Source organism: Heloderma suspectum, chromosome 10 (genome assembly GCF_057233095.1).
Source record: "Heloderma suspectum isolate Gila_16-S chromosome 10, 16-S_ref, whole genome shotgun sequence".
Taxonomy (NCBI): domain Eukaryota; kingdom Metazoa; phylum Chordata; class Lepidosauria; order Squamata; family Helodermatidae; genus Heloderma; species Heloderma suspectum.
In genome coordinates this window covers 35,388,791-35,411,106 of record NC_139467.1, presented here as the reverse complement: position 1 = coordinate 35,411,106, position 22,316 = coordinate 35,388,791, and the positions used below count along the sequence as shown (strand labels likewise).

Here is a 22,316-nt window from a genome sequence, read left to right as displayed (position 1 = left end):
TCGTTAGTATGGGACTTCCTGAAATTGTTCGTGCTCATTTTCTTCCAGTTCCTAATCTAATCAAAATCTAATCAAAGCAACATCATAGCTGCAATCCTAGGTATACACACTTATTTGGGAATAAGCCCCATTGAATCCAATGGGGCTTACTTCTGAGTAGACGTGCATATGACTGTGCTGCGTATCACCTATCGATTGGCTGTGGAGAGCCTTGAAATTTTCAGAGTCCTTTCCAAGATGTAATTTCAACGTTATCTTAAACTTCGCTGCCCTCACCCTAACTGCACATTGCTGGAAGGTTCTTATTTTCCTGCCGAATATGTTCATTTACTCTGAAGCAGCCTGTCCTGCACTGACTTATTTCAGAAGCAGGCTATGGGCTTCTCTACACCAGGATTTTATCCCGCACCTTTACTGGGGCTTCTGCTTCTGGATTCTTTGCAGGATTAACAGCGGGATTACACTGTGTTTTTCAGGGATTTCCTTTCTCTGCAAGTTCTACATGTTTCATTATACAGCCACTAGATGGCGCTGTGGTACAGCAGAATTGTGGAAGTACGTGCAGTCATTATTGTACTTCTAGCATAAGTGTCCAGTCATGAGTGCTTGATAAAAGCCTCGGGTAGAGATGCCCTATGTGTGTGATTCAACTGAGCACAACAATTTCCTGATTAGTTTTACATTTATGCCACACTTCTGGCCCTCGAAGGTTTTAATTTTTCTGCAGTGTAATCCCAAGCACACTTGCTTAGAAGCCCCACTGAGCTCAGTGGGACTTACTTTGGAGTAAACATGCTTTACGTTTGCAGTGTGAAAAACAACAACCCAAAATAGCAGCATGTTTAATCTCAAAGTGGATCTGATCGTGCTTATTACAGAATAACTGCAGCTGGAATGCATTCGGCAACATTTGCTATTTAGATAGGCAGCAGTGGACAGATGGAAGGGAAGCTAGTCCATCTGAAAATGTTTTAAAAGGCATCCTCAAAAGCTCCCTAAAAAGGAAACTAGAGACAAGATGGGGAATAGTGATTTAGCAGGGATAGGTAGCAGAAAAGTGAGACAATTGGAGAATGTACCTCAATAATACTATGAGAAGCCCAGTGCATAGATTTCGTTTGATCATAGGTTACATTAAAACTGCAGTTATGAAAATAGAGGAAGTGATTCAACTGCCTTCACCTGTAGCCAGCATTGTCAATGGTTGGGAATAGGGATGGACGGACGCACCTCTGTCCAGGCTCTCTGAGCGCTCACCAAGTCGCCACCCTTGCTCGCTCCCCCAGAGGCACATTACTTGAGGCACATTACTTGCAAGAAGGTGAACTATATTAGGAACTTGGGCTTGCTCTAGCAGGCCTTTTGAGTAACTTCCAAAGGCTTCATACACTCCATCATCAATCTTTCCTCTCCCTGCTTTGCCTTCACAAATATTTCTCACAAATATTTAATAAAATATTACATATTTCCATGCACAGCCTGAAAAAGTCAGAGCAGAAATACAAAGCTCCCCATTTCCTGTGCAAGCAACTTCGATAAACGAGACACCCCATGGATCTGCCTTCCACAACCTGGTGCCCTTCAGATGTTTTGAACTACAACTCAGTGTTCTCAAGTAGGGATGTTGCAGGCGCTCGAGGCGGCTGGTGGAGTCCAACAGACCCCCCCACCCCGCTCAGCCTCCTGGACTGCGCCCGCTGAGTTGCTTCTTCAGACAGCATCCCAGTCCTTAACTGCTCCTGTGCTTTGCATCACTTTGTGTTTGGCGCTGGGTGCTGTGTTTTGCCATGCTTAGAGAAGTGCTACGCCTGCTAGTTACACGGCAGCTTCCAACTTCTCTGTCCACAGACCATAACATCTGGCTCAGCTATGTTCACCAGAAGGAGCAAGACAGTTTAGAAATGCAGAAGATGGCCCTTTTTGGAGTAGATGTTCTTATATTTGGGAAATAAAGTGTGCTGTGTCCATCGCTGGTCTTTTTCCATTGTATTTGGCTTGCTGCAGTGCTAAAGAAATGTAAAGACCTTATTGCTGTGTTGGGCCCAGAAATTTATTTATTTATCACATCGATATCCCACCTTTTTTCCTCTGGCAAGGAACCCAAGAATCAGCCCACATGATCCTCCTTCTCTCCATTTTGTCCTCACAACAACCCTGTGAGGTAGGTTAGGCAGAGAGTGACTGGCTCAAAGTCACCCAGTGAGCTTCAGGGCCAAGTGGGGACTAGAACCTGGATCTCCCGAGTCCTGGCCCAACACTCAAACCACTACGCCACACTGGCCCTCAGTTGAGAGAGGACTCTGGAAATTGTAGTTCTGTGAAGGTGCTAAGGAAACCTGTGCTAGCTAATATCCCTAGGCCACCCTTTCCCAGCCTGGGGGGCACCAGTTGGGGCAGGCTGCCTTACGTTCATAACCACGGAACACCAGTTTCCAGGGTGCCTCATTTGGGATGCACGACAATGAAACAAAGGTGAAAGTGGTTTAAATGCGTAGTGTAGAAATTGCCCAGAGACAAACACATGATATCTTTTATTGAACCAGGTTGTAACAGCATGTAGAAGAGTATGAATGCCCCCTTTAATGATAGCAACGTCTTACCAGCAAAGGTCTGCGCGAGAGCTGCATTTACAAACCCCAGCTTCCACTTAAAAAACCCCCAACATGTTAGTTTCTTCCCACCTGTATGCAGAAGGGAAAGAAACAACAAAGCTTGAAAATGGATTAGCATGGATAACTGAGGTGAAAACAGAGGTTTCTTTCTTTCCAGCTTTCCTTTTTTATCTCCTTAGGGCATGCAAATCTGTCAGTCCTCTTCTCAGCAAGTTTGTCAGATTTTTGAGGTCAAGCTTATTCCATCCCGTTTCCACCTAAATGTGTGGGGTTTTTTTTTAAAAAGGTTGTCGGAAGAATTGCCTTTTTTCAGGTTATCTGAAAGATCGCCTCCTCCCATATGTTCCTGCCCTGGACCCTAAGGTCCTCTTCAGGGGTTCTTCTCCATGAGCCCCTGCCAAAAGAAGTGAGGAGGGTGACTACCAGGAGGAGGGCCCTTTCTGCTGTGGCCCCCCGGCTGTGGAATGAGCTCCCTAGAGAGGTAAGGCAGCCTGCCCCAACTGGCACCCCCCAGGCTGGGAAAGGGTAGCCAGGGGATATTAGTTAGCACGGGTTTCCTTAGCACTTTCACAGAACTACAATTCCCAGAGTCCTCTCTCAACTGAGGGCCAGTGTGGCATAGCGGTTTGAGTGTTGGACTGGGACTCGGGAGATCCAGGTTCTTGTCCCCACTTGGCCCTAAAGCTCACTGGGTGACTTTGGGCCAGTCACTCTCTGCCTAACCTACCTCACAAGGTTGTTGTGAGGACAAAATGGAGAGGAGGAAGATCATGTAAGCCACCTTGGGTTCCTTGCCAGAGGAAAAAGGGAGGAGGGATATCACTGAGAGAGAGAGAGAGAGAGAGAGAACAAGTCTTTACATTTCTTTAGCACTGCAGCAAGGTAAATACAATGGAAGATCAGCAATGGACCCAGCACACTTTATTTCCCAAATATAAGAACATCTACTACGAAACAGGGCCGTCTTCTGCATTTCTAAACTGTCTGGCTTCTTCTGGTGAACGTAGCCGAGCCAGATGTTATGGTCTGTGGACAGAGGAGTTGGAAGCTGCTGTGTAACTAGCAGGCGTAACACTTCTCTAAGCATGGGAAAGAGCCTGTGGGAAGGAGGACCAGCCAGCTGTACCCGGTGGATCCTGAGCCTGTTTCTGCCCCCGCCAAACAGGTACTTAAGGCGGGGCTGCCAGAAGCTGCGGCTCGGCGTCGCGCCAAGTGCAACGCTAAGTGTCACACTTGGAGTCACACTTGGAGTCGCATGGAACAGCACCTGAAGACCCACCCACCTGCCTCTCCAGAGACACCAGCAGCCACAGATACCAGCAGCAAATACCAGCAGCAGAGGGCAGCAGCTTTAAAGACCAGGGAGAAAGGGGCAAACGTGGATTTTATCTGCTCCTTCTTAGCTGCTGTTCTTTTTATCTTTTATATTCTTTTACACTGTTGTATATTTTATATCCTAACATTTTAATATGTGCCTGGGAGGACTATTGAGCAACTCAGGGGGTCGGGGAGGTGCCACTATAACTGTGGTCATGGGCAGGGGGAGGTATGGTGTTGGGGGATTAACAGGCCAGCTGAGGAGAAGAGGGGCTAGACACCTTACAGCTGTCCCCTCTTCTGGTTCTTCCCCCAACCTGATGTTTCCTGGCAGCCTTACCAGTCTGCCCTCGGGCCTGGTGCTGCTGCTGCTGAATGCCAGGTTGGCCCAAAATAAAATCTCCCTCATCCATGATTTGATTGTGGATGAGGGGGCTGACCTGGCATGTATTACTGAGACCTGGGTGGGGGAACTGGGAGGGGTCACTCTCTCCCAGCTGTGCCCTCCTGGGCACTCGGTGCAGCACCAACGCCGACTTGAGGGTTGGGGAGGGGGGGTTGCCGTGGTCTATAGGAATTCAATCTCCCTCTCCAGGCTTCCTGCCCATTCGAGTGCAGATCTTGAGTGTTTGTACCTTGTGTTGGGTACCTGGGACAGATTAGGGATTCTGTTGGTGTACTGCCCACCCTGCTGCCCATCAGACTCCCTGCCTGAGCTGACGGAGGTGGTCTCGGACTTGGTGTTGAGGACCCCTAGGATGATGGTCCTGGGGGATCTTAATTTCCATGCTGAGGCCACTGTATCCGAGGCGGCTCAGGACTTCATGGCCGCCATGACAACCATGGGGCTGTCCCAACATGTCATCAGCCCAGCGCATATAAAAGGACACACGCTTGATCTGGTTTTCTTGACTGGGCAGGAGGATGGTGATCTGAAAGTGGAGGAATTAACATCTGTCCCTTTGTCATGGTCAGATCACTTCCTGCTGAGGTTTAGACTCCTGGCAGCCTTCCCCCTCTGCAAGGGTGGGGGACCTATTAAAATGGTCCGCCCCCGGAGGCTAATGGATTCCGATGGATTCCAGAGGGCTCTGGGGGATTTTCCTGCTGGCATGGCTGGTGCTCCTGTCGAAGCCCAGGTCGCTCTGTGGAATGCAGAGATGACTCGGGCAGTTGACACAATTGTGCCCAAGCGCCCTCTGCCTCTGAGCAGAGCCCGGCCAGCTCCTTGGTATACACCTGAGCTGAGGGCAATGAAGCAAGAGGGGAGACGGCTAGAACGCAGGTGGAGGAAAACTCGTGCTGAGTCTGACCGAACACAGGTAAGAGCCCACTATCAAGTCTACTCTGTGGCGGTGAGGGTGGCAAAGAGATAGTTCTTTTCCACCAGCATTGCATCTTCTCAGTGTCGCCCAGCGGAAATTTTCTGAGTGGTTCGCAGCCTGTTATATTCTGGGCCAGGGAGAGAGGCAGTGGAACCCTCGGTGGCACGCTGTGATAAGTTTGCAAGACACTTTGAAGATAAAGTCACTCAGATTCATCATGAACTGGACACCATGATTAATGCAGTTCCATTGGTAGAGGCGTTCAGAGCACCGTCTGGTCCAGTTTTATTGGATGAGTTTCAGTTACTGAGGCCTGAGGATACAGACAAGGTGCTTGGCCAAGTCCGATTGACCACTTGTGTGCTTGACCCTTGCCCTTCATGGCTTATTAAATCAAACAAGGAGGGGATGTCCGGCTGGGTCCAGGAGGTTGTAAATTCCTCCTTGAGAGAGGTGGTGGTGCCTGCCGCTTTAAAAGAGGCGGTAAGCAGACCACTCCTGAAAAAGCCTAACCTGGACCCAGAGGATGTTAACAATTATAGGCCAGTGGCCAACATCCCCTTCCTGGGCAAGGTGCTTGAGCGGGTGGTTGTAGGACAGCTCCAGGCACTGTTGAATGAAACGGATTATCTGGATCCATTTCAATCGGGCTTCAGGCCTGGTTTTGGAACGGAAACTGCCTTGGTCGCCTTGTGGGATGACCTCTGCCGGGAGAGGGACAGGGGGAGTGAGACCCTGTTGATTCTCCTGGATCTCTCAGCGGCTTTCGATACCATCGACCATGGTATCCTTCTGGATAGGTTGTCTGGGTTGGGAGTTGGAGGTGCTGCACTGCAGTAGTTCTGCTCCTACTTGGATGACCAATTCCAGAAGGTGGTGCTGGGGGATTATTGCTCTGTGCCAAGGCAATTGTGCCATGGGGTTCCACAGGGCTCTATTTTATCCCCTATGTTGTTTAACATCTACATGAAACCGCTGGGGGAGGTTATCCGGAGGTGTGGGCTGAGGTGCCATCAATATGCGGATGACACCCAGCTCTACCTCTCTTTCTCATCAAAACCAGGTGAGGCAGTGGCTGTTCTGAATCAGTTCCTGGGCACGGTAATGGACTGGATGAAGGCCAATAAACTGAAACTCAATCCAGACAAGACGGAGGTACTGTTAGTGGGTGGTTCGTCTGCCCGGCTAGGTGATATTCAACTTGTTCTGGAGGGCATTGCACTCCCCCTAAAGGATCAGGTTCGTAGTTTGGGGGTGCTCTTGGATCCAGAACTGTCACTTGAGGCACAGGTGAACTCAGTGGCATGGAGCACTTTTTATCAGCTTAGGCTGGTATACCAACTACGCCTTATCTGGACAGAGATAGCCTAGCTACAGTTATCCATGCTCTGATAAGTTCTCGTCTGGATTACTGCAATGCGTTATACATGGGGCTGCCTTTGAAAATGGTCTGGAAACTTCAGCTGGTCCAAAATAGGGCAGCAAGATTGTTAACAGGGACTGGCCTGTGAGCTCATATTACGCCAGTACTTTTCCAGCTGCACTGGCTGCCAGTCCATTTCCGGGCCCGATTCAAAGTGCTGGTATTAACATTTAAAGCCCTTAATGGCTTGGGGCCAGGTTACCTGAAGGATTGTCTCCTCCCATATGTGCCTGCCCGGACCTTAAGATCATCGTCAGCGGCCCTTCTCCGTGAGCCCCTGCCAAAGGAAGTGAGGCGGGTGGCTACTAGGAGGAGGGCTTTTTCTGCTGTGGTACCCCGGCTCTGGAATGAGCTCCCTAGTGAGGTTCGCCTGGCACCTACATTGTATTCCTTTTGGTGCCAGGTGAAGACCTTTTTATTTTCCCAGACATTTTAGCATTTTAGTTTTCTAAACTTTTAGCTTTGCTGTTTTAAATCTGTATTTGAAACTCCTGCACTGCTGCTAGGTTTTATTGTGGTTGTATTGTTATATTGTGGTTTTAATGTTCTATATATTTTAAATTGTTTTATTGTGTGCTGTTTGGTTTTAATTTTTGTGAACCGCCCAGAGAGCTTCGGCTGTTGGGCGGTACAGAAATAAATAAATGGCAAAATACAGTACCCGGCACCAAACACAAAACGATGCAAATTACAAGAGCAGTCAAGGACTGGGGTGATGTCTCAAGCCAGTGGGGGCTGTATTAGTTGGGAGTGACGGGCCTTGCAAACCATCACATCCGGAGGGCATCAGGTTGGGGAAGTCAGGGTTCCAAGAACTTATGCAGAGAACTGCCCCTGGAGGTGGAAACGTTTGGAGGGTATTGTGGATGCACCCACAAAATGGCTGCCATGGGGTGGGGCTTGTCCATAAAATGGCTGTCCTAGTGGACATGGCCATTCACAAAATAGTCATTTCCCAGAAACAAACTGGTGAGTCTAAAAGAACAGTAATTTTCTCAAGTAATTTTCTCTAAGACAAGGCAGATGTGGGTCTTAGCTCTAAGAGTTTTCTGCACAAGGATGTTTATCTGCTGTATCTACTTTTGGTTTTGTTGTAGCTTTGAGATCCAAGCACTATATGAACAGCATGTTCATTGCATAGCCTCTAGGTGGCACTGTGATGCAGCGGAATAGCTCAAATACACAAGTGAAAAAAGCAGTTTCTTTTGCTTTCACAAGTAAATACTGCATTTTCTCTGCTCTAAAAAAACTCGCTGAAAGTGCTTGTTAGACACACAAGTGAAACTAGAGAGTCATGACATTGTCTAAAGAATCTGTAAACAACCATGAGTAGGGAATGATGAGCACACAATAAGTGCCTCATGTAGAAAAGTCTAGAAACACTAAACCACTCTTTTGAACCCAAATAAAGATGGTGCAGCATGCCAGCCTCCCCATTAAAAATAATTAATTTAAAAAGCATGAAAGAAACCAGATAAAAATCAAGGGCAGGGAGCCTGGAGGGCACAAAGGGAGGTATTTATGGGCATATTGGTGCCCACGAGCACCACATTGAAGGCTCCAGGCTTAAGTTCTGTGAAGCTTACAGATAGGGTTCTCCCCCGCTTGTTTCCCACTCTGCCCACGGAACTTCCAAGCACACATCCTGGGTAAAAGCCATTGATAAGACCTCTCATCCATGAACAGGTCTAACACTTTTTTTAAGGAGAAAAAAAGGCATAAAAGGTACTGACTATCACTATCTTGCGGTAGTGAGTTCCACAAGTTGCTGACACTTGTCTGAAGGCATTTTCCTTTGCTTGTTCTGAATCTGCTGCCAATACATTTCCATTAATTGGCCCTAAATTCTACTATTCTGAAAGAGAGAAAAAAAAACACCTTTCTGTCCCCAAGGAGGCTTTAGTATATGGAGCTGCACAAGCAGAAAGCATTTCTGCTCATGTTGGTTGGGGCACCAATGCAATCCTGTGGCCCCAAAAAGCTTCTCCTGCAGGTCAGGGGACCCTCCAGAACAATATGGGGTATTTGTATGGAGGGAAGCAGTAGATGGGGGAGGGGAAATCCACCAAAATTGGCTGTCCCACTGAAAAGAAAAGAAACAATTGTCCAGAGTGGCTGCAGAGCGCCAAAAGCATCAAAATGAAGTTGTTTTCAAACTAATTTAGACCCTCTGGGTAGTCCACAGGAGCTACGGAGCACTAAAAGGGTAAAAAAGGCTTTGGAAGGGCTGCTCTGGATGCCATTTTGGTTTTAATTGTAATTTTTAAAAAGATGATGGGGGGGACGCATGTTGTCCACCCCTCCTCTAACACAAAGCCCCAGTTGGATACCGCCGAGGCTGCCTTTGCCTTGAGAGATGGCGCGTTGCGCTCTCCCCCTAGGCCCCAGAGTGCATCAGAATGGGCTTCTCTAGTGACAAATCCTATTACTAGGGAAAGGGTGGGGACAGAATTCCCCCAAATCTGACCCAAAATGGCTGATTCAGAAGAAGAGACAGTCCCACATACAAGCATCTCTTTTTCTAAACTTGAAGTGAAAAGCTCGCTAAAAAACAAACTGAGCTTTTCCCTGTTGCTTAGGCCAGGGGTGTGCAGAAGATAGATCAAGACTCGTTAGATCTCTGGGTGATTTGTAATAGATGGGCAGGGGTTTCCGATTCCCAACTGTCTATCAATGATAACCATCAAAAAGCTCTGCTCCCCCTCCTTGGCCAAACTCGGTTGCTGTAAAAGAATGCTTGATGGAAAACCAAGAGTGGATTTTTGTGTGAAAGGACTGGTAAGCTTGGTTCTGGTCCTGATCACAAATTCCTGGGCTGAGTATGTGTTCAGAGGAACCCTGGTCCTTTATTTTTTAGCATATGTCTGACCACCACCCCCATTCACTTCAGAGGCCAATTCAGATCTTCTGAATCGGCCCTGATTTGCTTCAGAACAATTCAGACCGGATCTGATTGGCTTTGGCTTTGGATCCAAATAGAGTTTTGGATATCCAAATTATTCAGATTTTACATTTTCCCATTGACCTGCATTGGAAAATAGAAATGACCCTAACATTTTCAGTTTTTATGACAAATACATGAAAATTGGAGACCTGGCAGCACCAATGGAGGTAACTGAACCTGCCAAATTTCAGACAGTTTGGCCCAGAAGGTTTTGTGCTTGGCACAGGTAAAATGTGCTTTTTTCAAGAAAATCTCTCAAAGTGCTGTAATTCTTTAGTGCTTTCCACAGAAGTGCATGAAAGTTAGGTACCTGACAGCCCTTATGAAGGTGACTGAACCGGCCAAATTTCAGGCAGTTTGGCCCAGAAGGTTTTGTGCTAGCCATGCATAAAATTTCCTTTTCTCAGAAACTAAAAAGGTAAAAAACTGTTAGCCACACATGGGATTAGAGATCCTAATCAGAAGGTGTTTAATGTGACCATTAGGGGTCACTATCCCTAACTGCTGGTGTAGGGGGGTTTTGAAGCACAAAAGTACTTTCCTTGTGTCCGTCTTGAATCTGTCGCTGACCTGAGGCTCTCATTAATGGAAGAAAGGAAGGTTAAACATCTCTTTGGCTGCAAATTGCAATACACGTTACCTGGAAAAGTCACACTGACTGAATTCTGTGGGGCTTATTTATTAATTGCTCTGCTGCACTTTCTCTACTCCATATAATTTTATAAACCTTCCCCCCTTATTGGGCTTTCTTCTAAATTAAATAGCCCAAACATTAAAGCATTTTATAGAGGAGTTGTTCTAACCCCCTGATCATTTTGGCCCCTTCTCTAGCAAGTTGTTATATTTGCTCAGACCGGCTCTCTGGGCTTCAGAATTGTTTTGCACTCTCCAACCTACTTCAGACAACTTTGGATTTGGACCGAAGCTAGGAATGTTGGAGAAATCCTCCATGGACCCCAATGAGGCCAGATTCTATTAAATCCTGCCCCCCGAAGTCCATGGAGGATCAGATCTCCTACCTCCTCCTCTGGCGCGAAGTCCTCGCTAGTGGATCCTGCCTGCCGCCAGCTCCAAAGCCCCAGCGATATGGCCGCCATTGCCATATCGCTGGCTGGACTGACTAACTGTGGGCGCAAATGGCGTCCAGCGTAGCCAAATACTCCATTTGCGTCCCTGCTCTTTGACATGATAGGCTTTGTAAAGATTTACGTAGCCTATCACACGAAGGAACAGGGATGCAAATGGCGTATTTGGCTATGCTGGACGCCATCTGCGCCCGCAGTTAGTCAGTCCAGCCAGCAATACGACAGTGGCGGCCGTATCACTGGGGCTTAGGAGCCGGCCGGCAGCACCACAGAATCGCCGCGGAGCGGAGCCGGCAGGTGCAGATTCTGGCGGGGAGGAACAGATCACCCCCCCAGCGGACCCCCCGCTGATGGCGAGGTAGGGGATTTGTACATCCCTAACCGAAGCAGTCTAAATCACCTCGATTTGCTTCGGAATTTGGTATTCGGACCGAAGTGGTGCACAGCCCTAATGTCTGCCCAACTGAGCCGCTATTTTGCATCTGGCTCCCACTGGTGAATCTGGGTTCTAGTAAAAAAAAACACAGTCAATCCCACAATCCTGATGCCTCCCCACCCCTGAAGTAGGAGGCCTTATCCCTGCGCAGTGCACGATGCCACCAATCTGCTTTCTCATTAGAAGTCAGTACTGTTTTTGTCTTTCTAAATGCTAGAAGCTTTATTTATTTTTGCACATTTAAGCCAGTGCGTAGAAGAGACTTTGGTAAAATGCATTTGGATTAGTATGAAGGGAAACTAAATATGGGTTAATGTGGGGTTCTCTGGACTCATGGGGAAAAATAGTTCTTCCTTGTGAAGCGTTGCTGTTCTTCCTGTGGCCACGGTGACTGGCCTCTGTGTCTTGTCCTTAAAGAAGGATGAGAGACAGCAGTGCCCCTCCAGCGGACATCGCAGTTTTGGTAGCTGCGGACAATCCAACAGCACCTGGGATGAAAGAAGACCAGGGAACACAGTTATCCAGACAAAAATCCTCAGGTGCAGAGGCTGGCCCTGCCAGGCCTGGACCACACTCCATGTCAGGATGCCCCTGTTGCCCACTGACTTCTCCAATAGCCAGAATCAACCCTCAGACAAAAAGGCTGCTTTCCAAGGCTTTAATTCCATTTATCCTAATGAGGCATACAGATGCTAATTGCTTGAGACTCAGAGGAACTACAAAGGAACAGCCATCTAGGGGTTTCTAAGGGTTAGGACGTCAGTTGATCTCTGGGGAAAATGCGGCAACTCTCTGAACTTAAGGGGTGGGAGGGGAAGATCTCCCCCTCCCATGGTGCTTCTGGGTGCAGCTGTTGACGTTGAGCCAATCGGACTGAGTGCCGAAGCTCAGCCCCTGCGATCTTTCGCTTGTGCCTGCGTCTGCGCCTCGCATCTAAAAGCTCGGGTTGTCCCTCCCTTTCCACGCCTGGTTCACTGTTGCTCTCAGGGATGTGAGAAGGGGGGGCTCCCCCTCCAGCTGCACCTCTGAAGTCTGAGAGAGTTCCTCCCCCACAAGTTGTCTGTCCTCCTCAGAATCAGAGCTGCTTTGGGACTCTATGGGCTCAGCTACAGCCCTGACACTCCGAGAGAGGGGGCAGACTTACCGATCGACTGAAGCACAGCAACAGTGCTTCCAGCGGCCACTCCTCCACCACTGGCAATGGCGGCCCCTGACATCATCTTTGCAGCCAAAGAGCCAGACACAATTCCAGTCCCAGTGTAACCGAGGGCTTCCACCACGGCAGGGATAGCAACTGTGGCCACTCCTGCATTACAAGAACACTGTGTTGGCCACATGCCACTTCACAGCAATTTTAAATCCAAAGCTACTAGTCCACATTAATAATGCCCTAACTTGCCTAGTTGGTGGCCTACAAGAAAAGAACCACTACCTTATGAAGCTGCCTTATATTGCGCCAGACCATTGGTCTGTCTAGCCCAGTACTGTCGACACTGACTTGCAGCTAGGGATTTGCAAACTCACCCAAGTCCACCCTGCGACCCGCTGGCTGGTTCCCCGCCCACTGCCCGCCCCTGCTGGATCGCAAGCCGGTCGGTGGTTCTCAGAAGCCTGGCGAGCACTCCCGCCGCCGTCACTAAGAGCAACTGCATCCCTCTCTGCAGAGCGCCGGCAGGGAGGGGCGCAGCTTCTCTCGTCAGCAGCAGCAGCGGCAGCAGGATGGGCACCGACAGAGATGTGCATGGCGCTTCCCTCTCACTTCCCATCCTGCCATCGCCACTGAGAGCAACTCTGCCGAGCAACAGCAGAGAGGGGTGCAGTTGCATGGCGGCGGCAGAGGCGGGGGATGGGGACCGAGGGGGATCTCAGCTCCCATGCTGCTACTGCCGAGAGCAACACTAGGGCAAGGAGCGGGGGCTGCCACGCTTGCCCGATTCAGCAAGAGCAGTGGGTCGTGGGGGGGGGCGGACTAGCATCTGGGGGACCAAACGGGTGGGAACCCACCAAGCTCGAGCCCCCAAACAGATGCTTGCGACATCCCTGCTGCCAGCAGGGGCTCTCCAAGGTTTCAGGCAGGAGTTTTCCCAGCCCTACCTGGAGATGTTGGGGATCGAACCCGTGACCTTCTGCATGCAAAGCAGGGGCTGTGCCGCCAAGCTCCTTGCGCAGCAGGAAACACATTTTACTCACGGGCTGAGCCTAAATGGTATATTGGGTTCTATCGGCAGTTCCATGATTTTGTTGCCTCTCCGTTTTATGTCATATGAAGGATGATGACATGCTGTTTTTATTATATTTTACTTTTGCTATTGCACACTGCCCTGAAATCCATTAGGTTAAAGGGCAGTCCTGAAATATTTTAAATAATCCTGTAATATTTTATATAAATAAATAACAGGAGTTTTTTTGTGTGAAGTGTTGCTGAGCGATACCTCATGCTTCTTCCGAAGCCCTTTCAGGCTTGATGCAGCCGCTAAAGGCGTGATCCTGTGGCTGCTAGACAGCGTCTAAACAGCCGGAGGATTTTTCAGTTTCTGGGAGCCCAGCTCAGTTCCCAGAGCTCCCCGCTCCCTCCCTCACTGCCTCGTAGGTGGCGTGGTTTGTCCCCAGCTCCGTGCTTGTAAGAGTGAAAAGGGGGTGTTCCTGGGGGTGGGGTGGGGATCGTGGCAGTACCGTTACAACACTTCCTATGCGCTGTCCGGCCTCCCTCCCAGACACCCTGCCCCGGTTAGACAGCTGAAATCGGCCACCTAGCCACAAATGGCCCCCTCCATGCTCCACCCCAGCCCACATTGGACAGTCGGCCCGACTCCAAGTTCAGAGGCGGCCGACTCTCCCCATAGGATTGTGCCCTAAGGGACTGAGCCATGAATTGGGAGGCCCATAGGTATGTCTCTTGCCTCTGCTATGAACACATTCCCAGCCTCAGCGTTCGTCTGCAATATGAGGAAAACAATACTGGCTTCCCTTACAGGGTTGTTGTAAGGATTACAAATAGATAAGCCCCTTTTATCAGCTTAGGCTAATATACAACTACATCCTTACCCGGACAGAGAGAGCCTAGCTACAGTGACCCATGCTCTAATAGCCTCTCATTGGATTACTGCCGTGCATCATACGTGGGGCTGCCTTTGAAAACCATCCAGAAACTTCATCTGGTCCAAAACTGGGCAGCGAGACTGTTAGCGGGGACTGGCCAAGTGGCCATCGTGGTCATATTATGCCAATGCTTTCCCATCTGCGCTGGCTGCCTGCCCATTTCCACGCCTGATTCAAAGTGCTGGTATTAACATTCAGAGCCCTAAACGAAGGATCGTCTCCTCCCATATGTATTTGCCCAGACCCCGAGATTGTCTTCAGAGGCCTTTCTCCAGGCGCCCCGCCAAATGAAGTGAGGCAGGTGGCTTCTAAAGAGAGGGCCTTTTCCATCGCGGCACCCCGGTTGTGGCGTGCCCCCACCCCCCCGAGAGCCTCGCCAGGCACCTATGATGTAGTCTTGTCAGCACCAGGTGAAGACCTTCTTTTCCCGGGCATTTTAGTCTTTCAATTTCTCTCGTTTTAAAAATCTGTTAGCTGTGTTTTAAATCTTTACATTGCTGCTGGGTTTTGTTTTGATTTGATACTGTAGTTTTAAACTGTTAGAGTTTCATATTATGTTTTATCGTGCTGTATTTTATGGTTCTAATTGTTGTGAACCACCCAGAGAGCTTCGGCTATAGAAAGGGAATAAATAAAAATAAATAGAATGATGCACATCAAGCACCTTGAATACTTGAAGGTGCTACGCAGATGTTTCGTATTAACCAGATCTGCAGCTGATTCAAAGCAAGGATGGAGTCAAAGGAAGGGCCATCTAAGGCTCCAGCAGTGCTAGGAAAGGACAGAGGAGGTACGCTACCCCTTTTTTCCTAGAGCAACAGGTCTGCCCCATGCCGAGTACTGCTCTTAGTAACCCAAACCCGTCCAGTTGCCAACTGTATTACTAAAGAAGATACAAATAGACCATTTAGAGGTTCAAAATAGTGAACTTACCGGCACCAGCTACTGCCCCCAAGACAACTGTAGAGGCGAAGAAAAGAGGCACTTGTATTAGATAAGAGGCACTTGTTCAATGAGAAAGGAAAGGTTCCTCCTGTGCAAGCACCGGGCTATTACTGACCCCTAGAGGGACGCCGCTTGCGCTGGCGTTTTCATGGCAGGCTGTAGCGGGGTGGTTTGCCTGTGCCTTCCCCAGTCGTGACTACCTTTCCCCCCAGCAAGCTGGGTACTCATTTTACCGACCTCGGAAGGATGGAAGGCTGAGTCGACCTGAGCCGGCAACCTGGGACCCAGCTTCTGCTGGGATCGAACTCAGGTCGTGGGGAGAGTTTCGGTTGCAATACTGCCGCCCACCACTCTGCGCCACACGAGGCTCTGTTCAATGAGAAGCAGTATATAAATATTCCCCTTCACGGATTACTGCCTTGTTGTGGCAAAGCAGAGACATCACCTTGCCGACAAAGGTTCGTATAATCAAAGCTATGGTTTTCCCAGGAGTGACGTATGGCTGTGAGAGCTGTACTCTAAGGAAGGCTGAGCGCCGAAGAATCGATGCTTTCGAACTGTGGTGCTGGAGAAGACTCTTACGAGTCCCCTGGACTGCAAGGAGGTCAAATCAGGCCATCCTAAAGGAAATCAGCCCTGAGTGCTCATTGGAAGGACAGATACTGAAGCTGAAGCTCAAATATTTTGGCCACCTAATGTGAAGAGAAAACTCCCTGGAAAAGACCCCGATGCTGGGAAAGACTGAAAGCAAAAAGAGAAGGGGACGGCAGAGGATGAGATGGCTAGATAGCATCACCGATGCAATGAATATGAACTTGAGCACGCTCCGGGAGAGAGCGGAGGACAGGAAGGCCTGGCGTGCTATGGTCCATGGGGTCACGAAGAGTTGGACACGACTGAACGACTGAACAACAACAATTTATATAAATATTGCTAATAGTATTAATAATAATAATATCTAACTATAAATAAGACATTAGAGACCTCGGTGCATATAAAGTAGTAAATACTTCACATGAGGTACAACCGTGATGTCAAGGAATGCCCCAGGCCGCCCTGATGCAGCGCCTCACCACCGCCCAGAAAGCAGAACCTCTCCCCGAGCAAAGGAGAGACGCGTGGGACTTATCCAGGAGGAAACATTCACCGCGCTATCTGCAAATCACAAGGCGGGCACTTGCCATGAAATGTGCCTCCCAGTTTTAATGTAGTGGGGTGGGCAATTGGGGAGGGGGTCACAATAGGATAACGCAAGTTCAGGAAAATTGCTCTGGGCTAGAAAATTACAACAACTACCGCCAATCCTCAAGAAGGTAAACAAGCTCTTACCGGCAGCACTCATGTTGTCTGATGTCCTAGAACGGATGGAAGGCATATCCTGCAGATATATACCAGAAACTCCGTTAGGGCAGTGCGGCCTACAACTGACAGCCAGCCACCCACCGCATCCAGAAGTCACTCAACCATTACTCTGCCCTGCTTTGGCGATTTCCACAAAACAGCGTTTTTAACCCATGTTTCGGGGAACACGGAGGTTCCTCAGAAGCTGGACAGGGGCTCTGCAGTTACAAGATGCACGACGGACGCCAGGCTTCCCTGAAAGGCAAGTTGCCCAGCGCTGCTGGACGGCCCCTGCAAGGTGCAGCTGTGGGAGTGCTGAGCGTGTTCTCAGGGCGGGGCACTTTCAGTCCATGCAGGTTAACCTTGAAGCAGTGGAGGCTGGTGGCTCCGGTGTCAGTGGGGCGGTGAATCTGCTCTGGGTTTCAGCCAGAACTCTAAAGGAGCCATCCCAGCTGTGAAGCTCTGCTAGAGCTCTGACTGCAACCTGGAGCAGATTCACTGCCCCACTGGCATCGGAGCCACCGGCCTCCACTTCCTTGAAGCCCAGCAGGCTTGACCAACAGGCACTCAGCAAAATTGCCAGTGCCTGTAGAAGACGCCCTGCAATTCCATTGGAAAGCCACTGGCATAAAACTTTCACACTCCCAGTGTCTTCAAGCAGCCTCCCCCAACCAGGTGGCCTCCAGATGTGTTGGACTACAAGTCCCATCACCCCCAATCAGTGTCCCCATTAGCTGGGGCTGGTGGAAATGGGAATACAATGCCTCTGGAAGGCGCTGGGGTGGGGAAGGCGTCTTTAAAGCTTCGAAGGTAAGGAACAGTTTCATTGTTTTGCTTCTCCATTTTCAACACTACCGTGATTTTTCATAATTACAGTTATGATTGTTATTCCTACCAATTTGTAAACTGAGAGACAGCAGCCAGAGCGAGTGAGCGAGGTTGCTTCCAGGCAGAGGGGCCATAGTGCAAACACTCAGAAAACACTGTGCACCTATTCCATCTTTCTGTTCTTACTGTGGTAAGAAAAAAAGATGAAGAAACTGGCGTGAAGAGCTATGAGGGGAAGAGGAAGAGGTCTGGATCTGGACCCGCACCCCCTCATACAATTATCTGACTGAGGAAGGATGGTGGGCACAATGAAAGCCTCATCTGGAAACACCCAGAGAGAGAGAGAGAGAGAGAGAGAACCAACCAAAGGGAAAGAACGTGCATCCACACAGAGGTCACCTCTCCCAATATGTTTGTGTTGACCCCCAACAGCAGCTGCTTCTGGTGGTGCCCAGGGAACACCGTTAATATGCAAAATGTGCCCACAGGCCCAGAAATACGTTGAACGGGAAGCTGGGGAAATGGCTGCAGCACCATCCATCCAACTTCTCTTGATTTCTTTCTCTCGAAGGTAACTCGACCATCCTTCCCGACCATCTGCTCCCATCGGTAGTACATGCTCTGGTCTCCTCTCGTTTAGACTACTGTAATGCGCTCTACGTGGGGTTACCCTTGAAGACGGTTCGGAAGCTGCAGCTGGTACAGAACGCGGCGGCTCGCCTGATTAAAGGCAGCCACCGGCGAGATCACATCACTCCAGTGCTGAAGGAGTTGCACTGGTTACCAGTTGTTTTCCGGGCCAAATTCAAGGTGTTGGTTTTGACCTTTAAAACCCTATATGGTTCCGGCCCAGCCTATCTTAAGGAGCGCCTCCAGCAACACCAGACAGTCCGCTTAACAAGATCAGCCTCGGATGTCCTTCTCTCTGTCCCATCAGCCAGGACAGCTAGACTGGTGGGGACGAGGGAGAGGGCCATTTCTGTGGTGGCCCCCACTCTGTGGAACTCCCTCCCTAGGGAACTCCATCATGCCCCCTCTTTAATGAGCTTCCATCGTGCATTAAAAACGTGGTTGTTCAGGCAGGCATTTGGGGTGGGTTAGGGTATTTAAAAAAATTTTTTTTATGGTAGAATTTTATTGTTTTAAATTGTTTTATGGTATGTTGAACATCGCCCAGAGTGGCTGGGTGACCAGCCAGATGGGCGATTAATAAATTTAATAATAAAATAAAATAAAATAAACTCTGCCCGAAGCTGCTACTTACATCCCTGTTCCCTGGACTTACTTCGTTTTCTGCAGCTTCCCAGACGGAAGGCCTCTTGACTCTGGATTCCCTGCAGTGGGAGAGGTGGCCCAGTTGCTCTGGCCCTGGCTCTTAAGTGTTGCTCAGGGCCCACCCATCTGATTCAGTTTAGGTTTCCGTTTCCCAGCTTTTACCAAGGAAAGGAAAGAAACGAAAACGAATCTCTCTTCCTCGCTTGTTTATTTAAGAACTTGCCTGAGGATCAAAGCCAACCTCAGTTGGGTGTTTTGGGGATGCTGCTTAATATTATGCCAGATTGCTGTTGTTTAAAATGCTTGATTGTTGTTCTTGTTTCCTTTTTGAAATAAATACATGAATATGTTTGTATCAAGACAGCTGCCTTTTGGCACTGCCAGACATACAAGAATTCTTGTACTCGTGCTAGTGTAGAAAAGGCCTCCGTACCAGGTATGATACCTTTTGAACCAAACCCCCTAAGAATTTGAAGGTCCTCCAGTAAGGATTTCAAATGTGTTAGCTGGCAGCCCTTGTTTTCTTTACAAAGTGTCTCATCCGAGCATGCTTCAGATCTGTTGTTTGGAACTTGAGCTCTGCAAAGCACAGTTGGTCATGAAGAAAAAATGTGTTCAGACAGATGAGCATGACTCCAGGTTTCTTGAGGCGGTTCATCAAGTGTCTGCTTACAAGCGTTCAGAAGAGAAGGTCCAGATATGAATCTCGATGGCCAGTCATGGTCTTTGGGAAGAGCTGGCGGACTCCAGGCGATCCCACTCCATTCCCTAACTGCTGGCTTTCAAGGCACTCTTTATTTTCCCTTTGGCTGTGTGAATGGACAGTTTGGAAAGATACGGGGTTTCACATCTGCCTTTTGCATCTCCCTTTGTGAGCGACTCATCTGTGTCCTGACCACATGCTTGATGAGTGCATAACCTAAAGCAGCCTTTCCCAGCCTGGCTGGAGATGATGGGAGTCACAGTCCAACGCATCTGGAGAGCCCCAGGTGGGGGAAAGCAGGCCTCCTTCGGGCCTGGATACAGCGCCAGCCGACGGGGCCCCTCCCTCCCGCTACCACCTGTCACTTCTGAGGGTGTCAGAGGGAGGGGAAGCAGCAGCCCTTCCACTGTGTCCATGGCCTGCTGAATTTTGTAGAATCCAGTGCCTGAATTTGCTTTTTTCCTCCTCCTCCCCAGTCCCCTTTTCTTTTGTGTTGTGTCATTTAGATTGTAAACCTACAGGCAGGGACTGTCTTATTCCTTATCTTTGTAAGCCACCTTGGGAACCTTTTTGGTGAAAGAGTGGGATTACAATGCTATTAATTAATAAAGCTTTTTGGATTGTTTCTTCACAACACAAACTTCGGCCAGAACAGAAACGTCAGCTAAAATATATATTTTTACTATAATGGACAGAGATGTCCAACATAATCAGGCAATGTCCTTTTAACAGGCAAGTCTAGTCAGAAGGTGATTCCAGGCCAAATGGGTCTACGCTAAGTATGACTAATTTTGGATCCAACCCAAAATCTATAGATCAGGCTGCTGTTGCAAAGGTCAGTTGTTGTTGTTGTTATTCAGTCGTGTCCGACTCTTCGTGACCCCATGGACCATAGCACGCCAGGCCTTCCTGTCCTGCGCTCTCTCCCGGAGCGTGCTCAAGTTCATATTCATTGCATCGGTGATGCTGTCTAGCCATCTCTTCCTCTGCCGTCCCCTTCTCCTTTTGCCTTCAGTCTTTCCAACCTTCGTTACTTATGAAATCATGTATACTAGCTAATATTCAATTCCCTCCCTCATAACCATGAGAGCCTTTGCTTTAATTTACAGAGGAAATGAGTTGCTAGGCCTCTTGATTGTATTCAAGAGACTCAAAAAGGTGTCCACAGTGTTGACTAAAGGATCAGAAATCAGAGCTATGAGACTGGTTAGTAAGATTTTTGGCTGGTTAAATTGTTAAGCCTTACTATTATATGCTAACTGAAGGGCAATATATGGTTACTGGAAATGGATTGTAGGCCTGCTTCCTTGCTATAAGACTGATGATATGATATTGAAATGTAAGGTTGATTATTTATGCTGTATTGAATTGTAATATTGCCAATGTTATAGGTATAATTTTTAAGTAGAATGGGATCTGAAGTCCGTGTGTACTGGAGTTTAAATTTAATCCTTTTATAATTTTTTTCCCCTTCTCCTTTTCGTTATTGCTGTGTCCTCCTAAGAATATTGTATTGTTGGGAAACTGTAGTTACCGATTAGGTTGTTGGTACTGTTTATTTCATTTATAAAGATAAAAATAAAATAAAAAGTATTTTCAAGCAAAGAAAAAAAAGAAATCAGGGCTATGGAAACTATCTTCTAGGGAGGCAGCGGAGAGAAGGTTCTTCTTGCCATGGAGAGTTGGGAAGTGAGTTATCCTGAGTGAGCACTGGAAACCCCCCCCCAAAGTCTCACCACTCAGAAGTGGGGTGCACATACATCACGCTATTTAGATCTCCATCTTATAAAATTTGCATCTAATGACTACCAACTTTCTGTTATGCCCACTACAGCTATCAAGTCATTTAAACAGTGGAGGCTCGTGGCGCCGATGTCAGTGGGGTGGTGGAACTGCTCAGGGTTTCAGTCAGAACCAGTCAGAACTCTAAAGGAGCTCTCCAAGGTGCATTAGCATGGAAACACCTTTGCACTGTGTCCCTCTCCAAATGTCCCTGGCATGTGCATTTTTCCCTACCGCCCTTTGGCCTCTTTTGTTATCATGCCCTACTGCAAGGGTGGATAGATTTCATGCTTCCACGATCTACTTTGTTTTTGAGAAAGGAGACTCTGCCTGAGGGTGCACTGAAAGAAAAGTGCATTTCTACATTATGTAAACAATGAGATGTCTGCTAGATGCTACCTTAGTATAATAGAATGATTTCTCAAGAGTTAAAAGCTTGCGTTCACAAAAAAACGGGAGAGCACGATGATAGTCTTTCTGCCTGCTTTTGTGTCCGACTTCGTACACGAAAAGGCACATGAACGGTGTGTGTGAAATGTTTTTGTTCTTTTATACACTGAATGGGGACTTGGGCGAAACAGAAGAGAAAGAACTCATAAAGCACTTGTTAACAATGATTGATGTCTTCCTTGTACAGATAAAAGCGCCCCGGTAGTAGTCTATTCCAGCCCCCAGACAAAACAAGTGGGCTTGTGCTAACGAATTGAAATCACATTCTCCTTCCCAGAAGGTGTATCAAAAATGTATCAAAATACAATAATAAAATCTCTGTGTGTATCAATTGACATGTGTATCAAACATGTCTCTGCCTACTTGGGAAACCATCCTAGGAGATCCAGAAAGGAAAGTGATAGGGGCATACTCAGATCGGGATGGCATGAAAATCCAGGTTATTTATTTATTTGTTTGTTTATTTACAATGTTTATATACCACTCGATATCTAGAACAGAGTGATGAATACAAGGGATAAAACAGTAAGAGCATAAAAAGATTAAAATACCACATTAAAATTACACTTGCAACAACAACAAAAACACAATGCCAACAAAAACTGTAACTGGTCAGTTAAGGAATGCCTCCTAGAACAGCGCTGTTTTCAGGAGGCACCGGAAACAATGCAGTGTTGGTGCCTGCCTGACCTCCAGGGCAGGGAATTCCAACGAAAGGGGGCCGCCACGCTGAAGGCTCTTCTCCAGGTGG

At 48.2% G+C, this 22,316-nt stretch overlaps 2 protein-coding genes across 4 annotated transcripts in view; both read right to left on the bottom strand.

The window, feature by feature from the left end:
• SRSF10 (serine and arginine rich splicing factor 10) overlaps positions 1 to 11,238 on the bottom strand; it is a 38,864-nt gene extending 27,626 nt beyond the window's left edge. For both annotated transcript variants that reach the window (XM_084815915.1, XM_084815920.1), the window contains exon 1: positions 11,107 to 11,238. In XM_084815915.1, coding sequence (XP_084672041.1) covers positions 11,107 to 11,188 — 82 coding nt within the window. In that variant the 5' untranslated portion in view covers positions 11,189 to 11,238. The remainder of the gene's footprint in view (positions 1 to 11,106) is intronic.
• Positions 11,239 to 11,337: 99 nt separating this feature from the next.
• LOC146338112 (interferon alpha-inducible protein 27-like protein 2A) lies at positions 11,338 to 18,719 on the bottom strand. Of its 2 annotated transcripts, none has more exons than XM_084815926.1 (5): positions 18,620 to 18,719; positions 16,516 to 16,564; positions 15,175 to 15,201; positions 12,287 to 12,448; positions 11,338 to 11,630 (listed from the first exon to the last, which is right to left on the bottom strand). In XM_084815926.1, exons 2-5 carry the CDS (start codon positions 16,559 to 16,561, stop codon positions 11,554 to 11,556), a joined length of 312 nt encoding a protein of 103 aa, XP_084672052.1. In that variant the 5' UTR covers positions 16,562 to 16,564; positions 18,620 to 18,719; the 3' UTR covers positions 11,338 to 11,553. The 2 variants fall into 2 exon arrangements, with proteins under 2 accessions (XP_084672052.1, XP_084672051.1); XM_084815925.1 differs by having other exon boundaries at positions 18,641 to 18,719.
• Positions 18,720 to 22,316: the final 3,597 nt, after the last annotated feature.

Excerpts from the sequence above, each read along its gene's own strand:
- LOC146338112 (XM_084815926.1), bottom strand. The coding sequence starts at position 16,561 with ATGCCTTCCATCCGTTCTAGGACATCAGACAACATGAGTGCTGCCG. Across the intron at positions 15,202-16,515 it reads AGACAACATGAGTGCTGCCG|TTGTCTTGGGGGCAGTAGCT; the intron begins GTAAGAGCTTGT and ends TCGCCTCTACAG. Across the intron at positions 12,449-15,174 it reads GGGGGCAGTAGCTGGTGCCG|GAGTGGCCACAGTTGCTATC; the intron begins GTAAGTTCACTA and ends CTTGTAATGCAG.